Source organism: Pseudorca crassidens, chromosome X (genome assembly GCF_039906515.1).
Source record: "Pseudorca crassidens isolate mPseCra1 chromosome X, mPseCra1.hap1, whole genome shotgun sequence".
In the NCBI taxonomy this organism is placed as follows: Eukaryota; Metazoa; Chordata; class Mammalia; order Artiodactyla; family Delphinidae; genus Pseudorca; species Pseudorca crassidens.
The window spans coordinates 99,450,358-99,463,923 of record NC_090317.1 but is presented as its reverse complement, the minus strand read 5'-3'; the positions used below and the strand labels follow the sequence as shown (position 1 = coordinate 99,463,923).

General features: G+C 42.5%; 2 protein-coding genes across 4 annotated transcripts in view; one reads left to right on the top strand and one right to left on the bottom strand.

Moving 5' to 3' along the window:
- RPGR (retinitis pigmentosa GTPase regulator) overlaps positions 1–2,452 on the bottom strand; it is a 274,383-nt gene extending 271,931 nt beyond the window's left edge. For 2 of the 3 annotated variants that reach the window (XR_010939800.1, XR_010939802.1), the window contains exon 1: positions 2,273–2,451. The gene's annotated coding sequence lies outside the window, so the exon portion shown is untranslated. Of the gene's footprint in view, positions 1–2,272 lie in introns of all 3 variants that reach the window. The other variant, XR_010939801.1, reaches the window with a different exon arrangement.
- Positions 2,453–2,572: 120 nt separating this feature from the next.
- Positions 2,573–13,566, top strand: part of TSPAN7 (tetraspanin 7) — a 137,341-nt gene continuing 126,347 nt past the window's right edge. Inside the window, exon 1 of the mRNA XM_067722589.1 lies at positions 2,573–2,731. Coding sequence (XP_067578690.1) covers positions 2,651–2,731 — 81 coding nt within the window. The 5' untranslated portion in view covers positions 2,573–2,650. The remainder of the gene's footprint in view (positions 2,732–13,566) is intronic.

Below are 13,566 nucleotides of genomic sequence, written 5' to 3'. Positions count from 1 at the left end.
CTCCCAGCTGATATCAGTGCTGCTAGTTCACTGATAGGGTGGCTGACTGGTTTTGCTTTTAGCAATAAAAATCCAGAGTTAAAGGAAACCCCTCAGTCCTGGGAAAACTGGCATGGTTTGTCACCCTATTATATCATAAACCACAATTTGAATAGCAAGGATCCAGCTATGAACTATGGTAATTTACCCATTAATTACATTGCTGACTATTCATATTTATCTTTACATTTAAATAACTTATTTTTGCTAGAACAGTCCAAGTTTTCAAGAATCTGGACCCCAAAAAGCTCCAAACTGTGAAATGGTGAGTTAGTTGAGCTGATGGGCACCATCTGTGAATATCATATATTAACTCATGAAATTATCTATGATGCTCAGCAGTGCCCCTGTTGGGTTGAAAATGGAGATTTCTGACCCCTTTACAGAGTAATTATGCATGGGCAAGAACTTTTTTTTGGCTAAGAGTACTCACTGGATTTGAAATCTTCAGTATCCTTCTTTTGTTGCTGCCCAGGGACTGTAAAAATGAAGGAGAAAGCTCCTTTCTGAAGTTGGGTTTGAGCTCACTGCAGTAGGGACAGCGTCCCTCCACTCTTGATTCCTATTAGGACCACCTGAAGAACTTTAAAAACTGCTGAGCCCTCACTCTGGACCAAATGACTCAGGCTACCTGGGATTGGGCACAGGCAGTCAGAGCTTTGTTCTTGTTGTTGTCATTGTTTTAAGTTCCCCAGGTGATGCAAATGAGCAACCAGAGTAGAGAATCATTGTGCAAGGTCTTCCTTTATAAGAGAAACCTTGCCAATCTGTTCCCTAATCCTTTTTTCACCTGCACCCATATTCTTCTCTACTCCTCTCTATGTCCACATACTTGTTTGTTATGGTTGATCATTACCTTAAGCAAGTTCTCCTCTTCCTCATATTTGTGTCCTGTTTATACAATGACCTCACTGACCTGGGACCATGTACAACCCATTGGCGGTAATAATTACTCCTGCAACCGACCTTGGCAGGCTTTCCTCAAGCTTTATTGACTGTTTTTCACTCTTTCACAAAAGGTATCCTTAACATCATCCACAACTGAGTTAGCCTGTGACAGTGCTGCTGTTTTGACTGCAGACTCTCAGGAATCAAGTGAAATCTCCCACAGAATCTGTACTGTGTGTTCCTCTACAAACCATCCACAGGAAATCTGGGTGGAGAGTACGTTACTTTTTTATTGGGATATAATTCACATGCCATAAAATTCACCCTTTTAAAGTGTCCAATTCAGTGGTTTTTAGTATATTCACAAAATTGTGCAACCGTCACCACAGTCTAATTCTAGAACACTGTTGTCACTCCCCAAAGAACCCCCCTACTCACTAACAGTCACTCCTCATTCCTGCCGCCCCCTGCAACCACTAATCTATTTCTGTCTCAATGGATCTATCCTGGACATTGCCTATAAATGGACAGTTCAACATGTGGTCTTTTGTGTCTGGCTTCTTTCATTTAGCGTATTTTCAAAGTTCATACATGTTAAAGCATGTACCAGTACTGCATTCCTTTTTGTGGCCAAATAATTTTCCATTGTATGGATGTACTATATTATGTTCATCCATTCATAATTGATGGTCATTGGGGTTGTTTCTGGCTATGGTAAATGGTGCTATGAACATTCATGGACAGGCTTTTGTGTGGACAAGTTGTCATTGCTTTTGGTTCTATACCTAGGAGTGGAATCGCTGGGTCATATGGTAACTTTATGTTTAGCTTTTTGAGCAACTTTTGAATTGTTGTTTAACTGTATTTTTTGACCCTGAAACAGTTCTCTTTTAGTGTGAGGTGGTCTGTACTTGTTGGGGTGGGAAAAATGAGTCTCAGGGACTTTAAACATTTTTTTTCTGTTATCTGTTATACATTTTATGTGCAGGAACAATGGTACCTTCATACAGAAACTTCTTGTCATTCGGCTTCATCATTTCAAAATGTGAGGAAATCTAAAACATGGAGCTCCCGCGTTGGCAAGGACTGGGGGTGTCTGTCTGAGTTCCCGGGTTCCTGACTATCCCTCCAGCTGTATCTCCGGCCACCTGCCACAGTCTGTTACTGGCAGAGACAAGGCCTGCTTGTTCCAAGGACATGACTACTGGGCCACTTCCATCTGAGGAGGCCTGGTGGGGCGTCCAAATGCAGAAACCTGACTGCTTTCCGGGGATAGCAATAAACCAGATGCAGACAACCCTGCAAATGTAAAGCCCCATTGTGTACAAAGCAGAAACTCACGTACCACGGCGGCCACGAAAAGGCCCTGACCTTCGACCCGGCCTCCATCCAGGCTCTCCTACTCCCTCCTGGCTGCCCTGCCCCGCTCCTCGGCTCGGGGTCTGAGACTGCGCGGGCTCGCGGAGGCGGGCGGCCTTCTCCGCATGCGCAGTCTCTGCCGGCCTGTTCCTTCAGCGGGGGCTCTGCCGAGTGCGCGCTCACGCACACGCAACGTCTCGTCTGCGCGCTCACGGGGCCTCTCGCGGCACGCGCCTCCGCCCCGCCCGACCCCGCCCCGCCTCCTTCCCCCTCCCGCGCGCCGGCCCGCCGCACGCCGCTGCCGCCGCCGCCGCCGCCGCCGCCGCCGCCGCCGCCGCCGCCGCTGCCGCCGGAGCTCTGTAGTATGGCATCGAGGAGAATGGAGACCAAACCTGTGATAACCTGTCTCAAAACCCTCCTCATCATCTACTCCTTCGTCTTCTGGGTGAGTGGCTACGCCTGACCGGCGGCTGGGCCGCCGTCCATCGGTCAGTGTAGTGATGCTCCGGGAAGGGAAGGGGGAGGAAAAAACCCAAAGCAAATATCAAATCTCGGTCCCTTCCTTCAGGAGACAGACGCAGGGCTGGGGCTGCAGGATGGCGGGGTGCAGGCTTGGGGCTGCTCAGACCCTGGACCCCGCCCGGTGCAGGGTGTAAGGGGCTGCGTGGTGGCGGTGACTGCAGGTTGCCGACCTTTCCAAAATATTTTAATGCATTGACTTATTTTTTTAACTCGCGGGTTAGGGTCAGCCTTTGGGGAAAGTTGCGGGTTTATTCGTCTGTTTTCCACTCTGGACACCCCTCCCCACCCTCCCTTAGCAGCCCGTTCGCGGTGTCTCTTGGAGCTAACCTGTGGCCGGCTGGGAGCAGGCGCGAGAGTGCAGGGTTTGATCCCAGATTCCCGGTTATTCCCGACCCCGCGGGGCTGCGAGAGGCAGGCGCTGGGAGCCCTGAGCTGCCTGGCTGGGCAAGGGCGACCAAAGGCCTCCAAACGCAGTGATGGGGGGCGGGCGCCGTTGCCGCGCGGAGACGCACAGAGGGGAGAGGGTCTTACATAACCCAGGGGCATCTTTGCGCTTTCTCGGCGACCCAGGAGATGGGTCTTAGGACCCTTTTCCCACGCCCTTGCACCCTTACACTTATCTTTCTGTCATTGCGTAAACCCAATCCGCAGAGCCCTGGGGAAGGACCCCAGCCACTTGGTGACGGCAGTAGCGCCTCAACTCTGCTCCCCATCTAACTGGTGCTGCTACCGGTCCTTGAAGCTCATTGCAGAAGGATGACGTCAGCCCCTCAGCCGAAGCCTTGGGGGGCTGCGTGGTGCGCTTCGCGGAGCTATGCGCGCTTTTGCGCGCAGGAGGAGGAGGAGCGGGGCGGGCGGTGGGGTGCGGGGGGTGCTCCAGGCTTGTGCCTTACCTCATCCTGTTTGGCAATTCGTGGAGTCAGTGCCGGGCTGACACTGCAGTGATTCATTTGAAGTAGGTGGTACCTAAAGATCATTCCCCATTATTTCTCTTTCCATGTTGACGACTCCCTTCTCCCCAAGTTCTCCTTTCCTACACCAAGCCACAGCCACCCTGCAGGAGAATGAATGTCTGTCATCACCCCCCCCAACACACACACACACACACACACACACACACACACACACACACAAATAATCTGGGTCATTTCAGCGTTCAAGGCAGTCATTTTGAAACCTGAGGCTCTGCAGAAAAAGCCAGTCCTGCCTTTGGTTGTTTTTCTCTTTGCCAATTAGCCCTAATTGGTCCTAATTTTGGTTTGAAACTGGGGCACAGTGCTTTATGAGGTACCCAGACTCGGCTTGATGGTGAAACAAGCTGTTTGTAATGACCAAGACAGGAACTGAGATTTATTAAGGATTTTTTAAAAAATCCCTAATGTGCCCCCACCCCCGCGGACATTCCTTGTCACTGGCATTGGTGATTCTTCAGGTCGGGGAATTGTGGACTCTGGAGACCAGGCATACCAAGAACTCTGCAGTGAGATAAGATAGAATAACAGGTATATCACACAAGGCAACCACAGAAATGGACTTTATTTGGACTGAAAACAACACAGGTTGAAAAATTTCAGCAGTGGAATTGTGAGCTCTGCACAGATCCTATATTATGTTCTTCTTGGAAAAAGCAATAATGCATGCTGGTTGCTGAAACTTCCCAGTAGCCATTCCTCGGAACTGGCTTAGCTGTTTTTGTTTGTTTGTTTCATTAAATCTCTTTGTGTTTGGTCCTTTAGTATTTACTTGACTTCCTATTTGTTACTGGAGTAAATCATATGGGTGATTATTTTTAGCTTCCTGAAAAATCTTTCAGCATCCCTGCAGGCTGGTAAAGAAGGGAGTCTTCTAGACGAAGCCTTTTCACATGAGCTCTTTAACTCTTCTTGGCTTACCTTCCCCCCACCTCATGAATCTAATTACTTAATGCACCCTGATACATCTTAAGCACAGAATTTTATGTCCTCTGAAGTTCCTTGATGCCTGCATTTTAATGTTTTCCTACTTCCAAGATTTCCATAGTCTTAAAGTGTTTACCTAAAGCATTTTCAGTAGTTTAAATAGCCTTCAATAATCATTTCATACTTCACAACCAAAGAATGAGATCTCTCCAGATGCAAGGGTATTTTAAGCAAGACATTTTCATTAATAAACCATGGTCCAAATGCTGTGTTCTCCATTGTACCTTAAATGCTGTTTTTCTTTTTAAACAGCTTTATTGAGAAGTAATTCACATAACATATAATTCACCCTTTTTAAAGTGTACAATTCAGTGGGTTTAGTATATTCACAGATTTGTGCAACCATCACCCCAGTCAATTTTAGAACATTTTTATTACCTGAAAAAGAAACCCCATGCACTTTAGCTGTCATTCCCCTTGTCCTCCCAGTAAGCCCCACCACCCCAAGCAATCACTAATCTTTCTTCTTTTAAAAATATAAATGTATTTATTTATTTATTTTTGGCTGAGTTGGGTCTTTGTTGCTGCACGTGGGCATTCTCTAGTTGCGGCGAGCGGGGTCTACTCTTCGTTGCGGTGCGCGGGCTTCTCATTGCGGTGGCTTCTCGTTGCGGAGCACCGGCTCTAGGCGTGCGGGCTTCAGTAGTTGTGGCTCGCGGGCTCTAGAGCGCAGGCTCAGTAGCTGTGGCACACGGGCTTGGTTGCTCCATGGCATGTGGGATCTTCCCGGACCAGGGCTCGAACCTGTGTCCCATACATTGGCAGGCGGATTCTTAACCACTGTGCCACCAGGGAAGCCCTAATCTACTTTCTGTATCTATAGATTTCCCTTTTTTGGACATTTCATCTAAATGAAATCATACAGTATGTGGTCTTTTGTGAATGGCTACTTTTGCTTAGCGTAACGTTCTCAAAATTCATCCATGTTTATTCCTTTTTATGGCCAAATAATACTCCACTGTATGCCTGTATCACATTTTGTTCATTCATTTGTCCACTGCTAGACATTTGGGTTGTTTCTGTCTTTTGGCTATTGTGAGTAACAGTGCTACAAACATTTATGTACAAGTTTTTGTGTGAACCTGTCTTCATTCCTCTTGAGTATATACCTAGGTGTGGAATTGCTGGGTCATATGGTAACTGTGATGAATCATTTGAAGAACTGCCAGATTGTTTTCCAAAGTGACTACCATTTTACATTCCTGCCAGCAGTGTATGAGTATGTTGATTTCTCCACATCCTTGCCAACATTTGTTATTATCTGACTTTTAAAATTCTAGCCATCCTAATGGGTATCTCATTGTGGTTTGGATTTGAATTTCCTTGATGAGTAATGATGTTGAGCATCTTTGTATGTGCTTATTGGTCATTTGTATATCTTCCTTGAAGAAATGTCTCTTCGTATCCTTTGATCAATTTTTATTTTGTTATTTTTTAATTATTGAGTTGTATATGTTCTTTATGTATTCTTGACTCAAGTCTCTTATCAGGTATATCATATGCAAATATTTTCTCCTATTCTGTGTGTTGGTTATTCACTTTCTTGGTGGTATCCTTTGAAATACAAATGTTTTTTATTTTGATAAAGTCCAGTCTACCTATTTTTCTTTTGTTGCTTGTGCTTTTGGTGTCATATTTAAGAATCCTTCACCAAATGCAAGACTATGAAGAAAACACTGTCTATAAGAGTGACAACAATTCAGTAAATGCAGTTGATAACTTTATCTTTCTCTGGCACCTAGAACTGTCTGGCACATAGTAGGTACTCAAATATTTGTCAAAACTTCTGGAGTTATGTTAGGTAATTAACAAAGAGGATGATCTTGGTGTTCTTTTAAGTGAAAGATGGAGGAAAGATTAGGCAGAATTTTTTTCCTTCCTGTTCTCAGTGAATCATTTTAATGGGACTGCTTCTCTTCCCTTAGCTCAGTTTAGATTTAGGACTAGAAGACATTTGAGCTTAAAATGGTGGTAGACGAGTAGCATCAAGAGATTGATGTACCTACAATTATGAAAGAGAGATCTTTGTTTTATCTGGCCTCCTCTTCTATCTATAATCACTCTCCCTCTCTGAGATGTTCCTCTAAAGCAGTGGTTCTCAACAGGGGACAATTTTGCCTCCCCCCCCAATAGTTGGCAATGTCTGGAGACATTTTTTAGTTACTGCTGGGAGTGGGGTGCTACTGGCATCTAGTTGGTAGAGGCCACAGGTGCGGCTAAGCATACTACAAGGTACGGGACAGCCCCTCACAAGAAAGAGTTTTATGGCTCAAAATGTCAACAGTGCCTACAACCTCTGCACTAGTGAACTTTACATAGTATACTAGTAAGTCCTATGTAAAAAAAGAGAGTCTTATGCAAGACTCCCAATGTATACTGTTTGGAACCTCCATACCCGAGCATTCTCAACACAATCGCAAGTAAGAAGAAAAACATTCTCCATGGCGTACCATAGTTCTTTATTTGAAGACAAAGGTAGGTAGTTCTTTATATAATAGTGTTGAAATGGATGGGACGATCTGTCCTCCGGTTAGATAGCATCACCTGAATGTTAGGTAAATGGCTCCTTTATTCTCTTTGATTTGTACGTTTCATTTTCAGGTTTATAGAAGAGGAAAAACAAAAACACACCTAGGAGTAAGTTATCTTGTGCTTTAAGACTAGCAAACAGTGCCTGACACATAACAGGTTTACTCTGGAAGTATTTACTTAATGAATGAATGAATAAATGAAATTTTATTGACTACTCTTGGGCTCATGTATTTATTTCAACTCATCTCAATTGGGAGGCTTTTTAAAATGATATTTCCTGTCTACCTGTGGTGGTTTAAATGTGTTCCTGACAGTGATGTGTGGAAAGGTGGAGTAGAGGACTGTATAAGACTTACTTATCCTAATGTTAGTTCAATTATTATATTTTTATGATCAGCTAGTTTGCCGGACATTTTAGTTACCTAAAATTTTAATTGGAATTGAATTTGCTATGTTTGAATTAAAAAGATATCTATCTTACACTAATACAAAAATATCTCTCCATGGCAAATACAGTTTTTTCAACAACAAACAGGAAAACTATCAATATGATGCTTACAAGGTAAATTCCATTTTTAAAAAAATTTTTGTTGGAGTATAGTTGCTTTACAATGTTGTGTTAGTTTCAGGTGTACGGCAAAGTGAATCAGTTATACGTATACATATATTCACTCTTTTTTAGATTTTATTCCCACATAGGCCATTATAGAGTATTGAGTAGAGTTCCCTGTGCTATACAGTAGATAAGGTAAATTCTGTTTTGATTTAGAAATTTTTTAATGTATTTTAAACACTCATCTGTGTTCTGAGCTTAGATTTAAATCCACTACAGCTACATCCACTAAATAATACTGTGAAGAGAAATATCCTTGCTTCATTCCAGTGTATATTGGATTTGGTTTCTTTGATTATCCAGGGAGGCAGTTAACTTTATCAATAGTGCTATCAAATTCTATTATAGTGAAATATTAGTGATTTTTTTAAAATTTGGGAAGCATCACTAATCTTTCTTGGGGGAAGATTGAAAGAAATAATAGTCAAAATGTTTCTTCTCTTTTGTCATCCAGAAAGTTTAGGTACTTGGGTTAAATAGAGGGGAAAAAGTCTTAAAGAACAGCCCCTAATGTTTTACAGTGTTTGAATTTGGGCACATACCAAAGTTTATACGTATTCCTTTGCATATCAGTGAAATTCAACAAACATTCATTGAATGTCTTATATGCCAGGTATATCAGTAGAATGTTTACCAACTTTTACTAGCTGCTGCTCTTAGCATGTTACTTTCATTTCTAAGTAATGTAGTTAATCTGCTGGACTTTTCAGTATTAGATGTTATATATTGTCTTCCTACTATGGAAGATCAAGATCTAGCTCTCCTACCACCTTCTCCCTCACTCCCATCTTTCCTAAATTGGGTAGACCCCAATATATCTTTTATCAGTTTATCATTATCATATATCATCTTGGTTAGAGCAGTAGTCAGTGATCACGTTAATGCAATTAGGAAGCCTATTCACAGCTGAACCATGTAGTGTGTCTATTATGATTGCTTGCCCATCTTTTTGTTTTCCCTTCAGTTAAAAATTGCCTTGTTTTATCCTTCGCTTGTTAATTTTCTTTATTTATCACTAAATTATCCCCGTATTCTCCCCAAGAACTGCATATCTTCACTTAGTGTATTGAAACACTTTGTGTATCCTATCAGTTTCCTATTCTTAGAGACATTTGTCCCAGAGCATTCTGACTTTCGATCTGGGCTAGTGTTCTCCAGGCCTTTGAAGCAGCTGACATCATTATAATCTCCGTTTACCATAATCCTGGGGAATTCTGTCTCCTTTTATGTTGTATCCTTGGTTTTCTAGATGTCCAGTCTTCCTCTTTCTTGGTCGTTCATCCATTTTGGTGGAGGAAATCTCCTAGTAACTTTCTGGAAAAGAGTGCATGGGAGGTTAATTTTTTGAGACCTTGCAGTTGTGCAGACCTTACTGTGCTCTTGCATTTAATTTGATAGTTTGGCTGAGTATAGAATTCTAGTTTGTAAATCATTTACCCTCAGAACTTTGCTGCCACTTCCTCTTTTCCCCAGGTCTCTTGGTATTGTTACTGTTGAGAAATCAAATGTTATTTTGATTCTTCTTAAATTCTGCTGTTCTTTGAAAGCTTCTGGAATCTCTGTCTTGTTCCTAGTGCTCTGAAATTTCACAATACTACCCCTTGGCGTATGTTTATTTTTATCTCTTTCCTCTGCACCCTTTCAATCTGCAAACTCATATCCTTCCGTTTGGGGAAATTTTCTTGAATTGTTTTTTTGTTTTGTTTTATTTTAAATTTCCCTTCATTTTCTCTGTTCTCTCTGTTTCGATGCTGGACCTCTTAGATCCTCTGTCTCCCCTTCTGTTTTCTAATTCTCTTTGTCTTTTTGTTCTACTTTCTGGGAGATCCCTCCCAGCTTACCTTGCCTGTTATTGCATTTTTCATTTGTTTTATATGTTGATATCTAGGAGCTCTCTGTTGAGGCCTAAGCGTTTCTTTTTCTAGCATCCTGCTCTTGTTTCATAAATGTAATATTTTAAAATCCTTCTGACAATATTAATGATTTTTTTTAAAGTTTGCTTTTCTTTGCTGTTTCCTCCAAGCTTCTCTGTTATCTGGCATACTACAGACTTACCTCAAATTTCTGGTACCCATTTTCTCTTTGTTGTTTAAGAGTGGAGCACTAAAAATGCTGATTGGAAGCTCTTAGTGGGAGTTGTTGATTATAAGTTGGGTGATTTGGCTGGGCAGTTGAGTTTTGGAACCAAGGTCAATCTCTTTAGGTCTTCTTCTTTGATCTAATCAGATTTCCTGTAGAAGAATCTTCCAATCTTCTCTCTGGATGAAGAAGGTTAGGGATATGGATGTCCCCACATGCAGTATAAATGCACCTTTGTTTAAGCTCCTGTTTCAAGTGTAGAAGCCAATGTTCACCATGCTTTGGTTCCCCAGTTCACTTCACTCTCCCTGGAAAATAAATCTCTGAACCCATGCTGGAATGGGGGAGAAGGCAGAGACTGGAAGTTGGGGGGGATCTAAGTGCCTTTCAAAAAGCTTTCCCCAGATTCTCCTTATTTTAGCCCCCTTTCATCCCTGCTTCCATGAGTGCATGGAGCTGCCTTCTGGGGGTGCTTGTGTGCAAATATTTTATTCTTGACTTTTCTCACAGCTGCCATAGGATATGGCTTTTTCTGAGCTCCCAAAATGTCATTGCGGTTGTCTCTTCTTCCATTCTCATTGTTACTGTGGGTTAAAAAAATCCTTTTAGTGTCATTTCAGTGGAGTTTTGGGAGATAGCCAAGGTAAATGGATGGGTTCAATTCATCATCTCTAACTGGAAGTCCTTTATATCTGTATCTCTACATTGCATGGTACTAATTAAATACGTAGTTGATTGCGAGTGATTAAATAGACTGTCTGAGATGGCAACAGGTGGGCTATTCTAATAGATATTGGTATCTACTTTACAGTTTTTAAAAAGCTTTTGGATGTCAAGGGGAATGTTCTAGGTTGGAACAGGCTTATGAAAGCACATCCTATTTAAGGTCATCTGGTCATCAGGGACTGGAGTTGGACAAATGGGAATGAAGCTCTGAAAGTTGCTGCTGTTTTTTCTGCTCATCGAATTTCTTCCCACCAGGTGGAGGCCCATGTGTCTTCTGACCTAATTCAGATCTTGGTGGATTAATTTAATGTGGAAGCAGCAGAGTTCAAAGTATGGTGGGGAGTGGGGTGCTTGATGTTAGACGAGTCATTGCTCTGCTATTTTTCTGTTACTACAATGATAACCCTTTGTGTTTATTACAGACTTGTGCATTGTGATTTGACAAGTTTTTTTTCCTTATTTAAGCAACTTCCTGCATGCCACATGCAGTTAGGATATGGGTACTAACTTTTACAGCATTTGTGGAACATTCTTGCTTAGAAACTAGCTGACTTTTTATCCAGATAGATTGAAATACTTTTCTCAATTTTAATTATAGCTAAAGTTCTTGATTTGACCCTATCGTGAGCTACATTACTTCTGATTCATTGACTGTTCAGCATTATGTCCTGTTTTAAGTAAGCACTTCAGAAGGTGCTTTGAATGGAAAGTCATCTGTGACTGTGTTTCTCTGTTTAAACATGTTAAACCTTTGACATAGGTGACTAATGCACCACTAAACCAATTTGAAGTGCACTTTAGAAATATATTCTTATGTCTTTTTCTCCTTTGGACCCATTACAGCAGCTTCCAGTTTGGGTTATCTCTTCATGACAGGCAGATTGTTGGATTACTGCTCTTAAATTTCCTTTTTTTTTGGCTGTTATCCCACTTGCCTTGACTGAATGCTTTTCATTCTTGGGTGAACATTTTTGTCCCCTTTTATATAGAGCCCCAATATTCAGCAAGGAAAGGACATAGAGGGGGAAAGATAGGAGAGGGCTTTTCTTGCTTTCCCTTTGGTTATTTGATCACTTGAACATGTAAGCATGTGAAATAGTTTGGTGATAGAATTAAGGATCACAATTCTACTGGGAAGGTTCTCGTGCTTTCTGTAAGGTATGACAGGCTTTTTCATCATCGTCTGTTTTAGGAGAAATTGCAGTTGCCTTGTACTGAAGGATGGGCTGGGTCAGGTGCAGGTACTAGGTGAGCAATCTAGGTCTGTGGTTCTCAACCCTGTTTGCTCATCAGGATTGCCTAAGGAGCCCTAAAATACGATATGCTTAGACCTCACCCTAAGAGATTCTGATTCAATTGGCCTGGAGGAGGGTGCCAGCTTTCGTAATTTTAAAATGATCTTCCAGGTGATTCAGCTGTGCAAGTAGGATTGAGAACCATTGATTCAGAGAGAACTCTGTATAATAGCAGGCCTGGTTCATCTTGAGTCTCTTGGATCTGGAGATAGCTAGGGAATATCTAGCTATTGAATATCTAGCGTGGGCCTGATTTGGTCTGCTTTGCCCAAAAGTCTTAGGCTAGGTCTCCAGTCTCTCTTAGTAAACCAAAATGGCCTTGTCACTCTTAGGAGACCTTGCTAGTCATTCCTAACTAGAGGAGTGCTCATCAGAATCATTAAGAGGCTTTTAAAAGTCACAGCTGTTTGGTCCTATCTCATGAAGTTTCCATTTTAATTGATTTGGAGAGGGGCCTAGGTATGTATTTTTTTAAAAAAACATTCCCAAGGTGATTCTGATTCCTGGGATGTTACTCTGGTCTGTGATGCAGTTTGTCATAAATAAATTCGTACCGTATGAATGCTTTCCTGTGATGATCTGTAGTACCGTAAAGCTAGTTTGAGGAGAAGCAAGATGTAGCCAATCTAGTATTTTTCTCACCCACCGAACTGGTCTCTGGCAAGTGTTTGCAATTGAACTCTTGGAGTTGGGAGTAGTTTCCGTTCCTTAGGGGGAATGTATTTGTTTACAGTTGCACTGAGAAGTTAGGAAGAGACTTGGTTTTCCCTCTTTCAAAATATTAGACTGTCATCCAATATGTAAAACAAAAACCTGAATTCATTTCTTACTAAAGTAAGAGAGAGCAGTACTAGTCAAGCACCGTTTATGAGTGAAACAGCTTGCTGGTCTTTTTGGGAAGTGTGGTGGTGTTTGATGGTTGCTTTGGGTACAGAAGCAGATTGGTTGACCTTGGCCTTAGATCCATGGCTATTTGGGTGAGACTGTTGTTGATCGCCTCTGAGAAGCATAGTCACTGCAGTGCATCTGCTGCTGATTGGTTGCTCTTGAATTGTGTGAGGCTGTCACTGTAATTAGCTTCTAGAAGTATGTTCCCTGAAAGAAGTTGAGGTTTTTGTGTGTGTGTGTGTGTGTGTGTGTGAGGTATGCAGGCCTCTCACTGCTGTGGCCTCTCCCGTTGCGGAGCACAGGCTCCGGACGCGCAGGCTCAGCGGCCATGGCTCACGGGCCCAGCCGCTCCGCGGCATGTGGGATCTTCCTGGACCGGGGCACGAGCCCGTGTCCCCTGCATCGGCAGGCGGACTCTCAACCACTGCGCCACCAGGGAAGCCCCAGAAGTTGAGTTTTTATTGATAATTAGGCTAAGGTGAGTTGCCACTGCTCAAATAGGTTTAGAAGTGGGTGCTGGTAGTTACTAGTTACCATGCCTACTGAATAATCAATCTTCTTCCCCCCAGGAGTATAGAGACTTTTATTCTTGCCTCAGATTACCAATTCTCATTTCTCAGTGAAATGAGTTTGTCTCTGCACCTCAATTCCCATTCTCCAAACATCA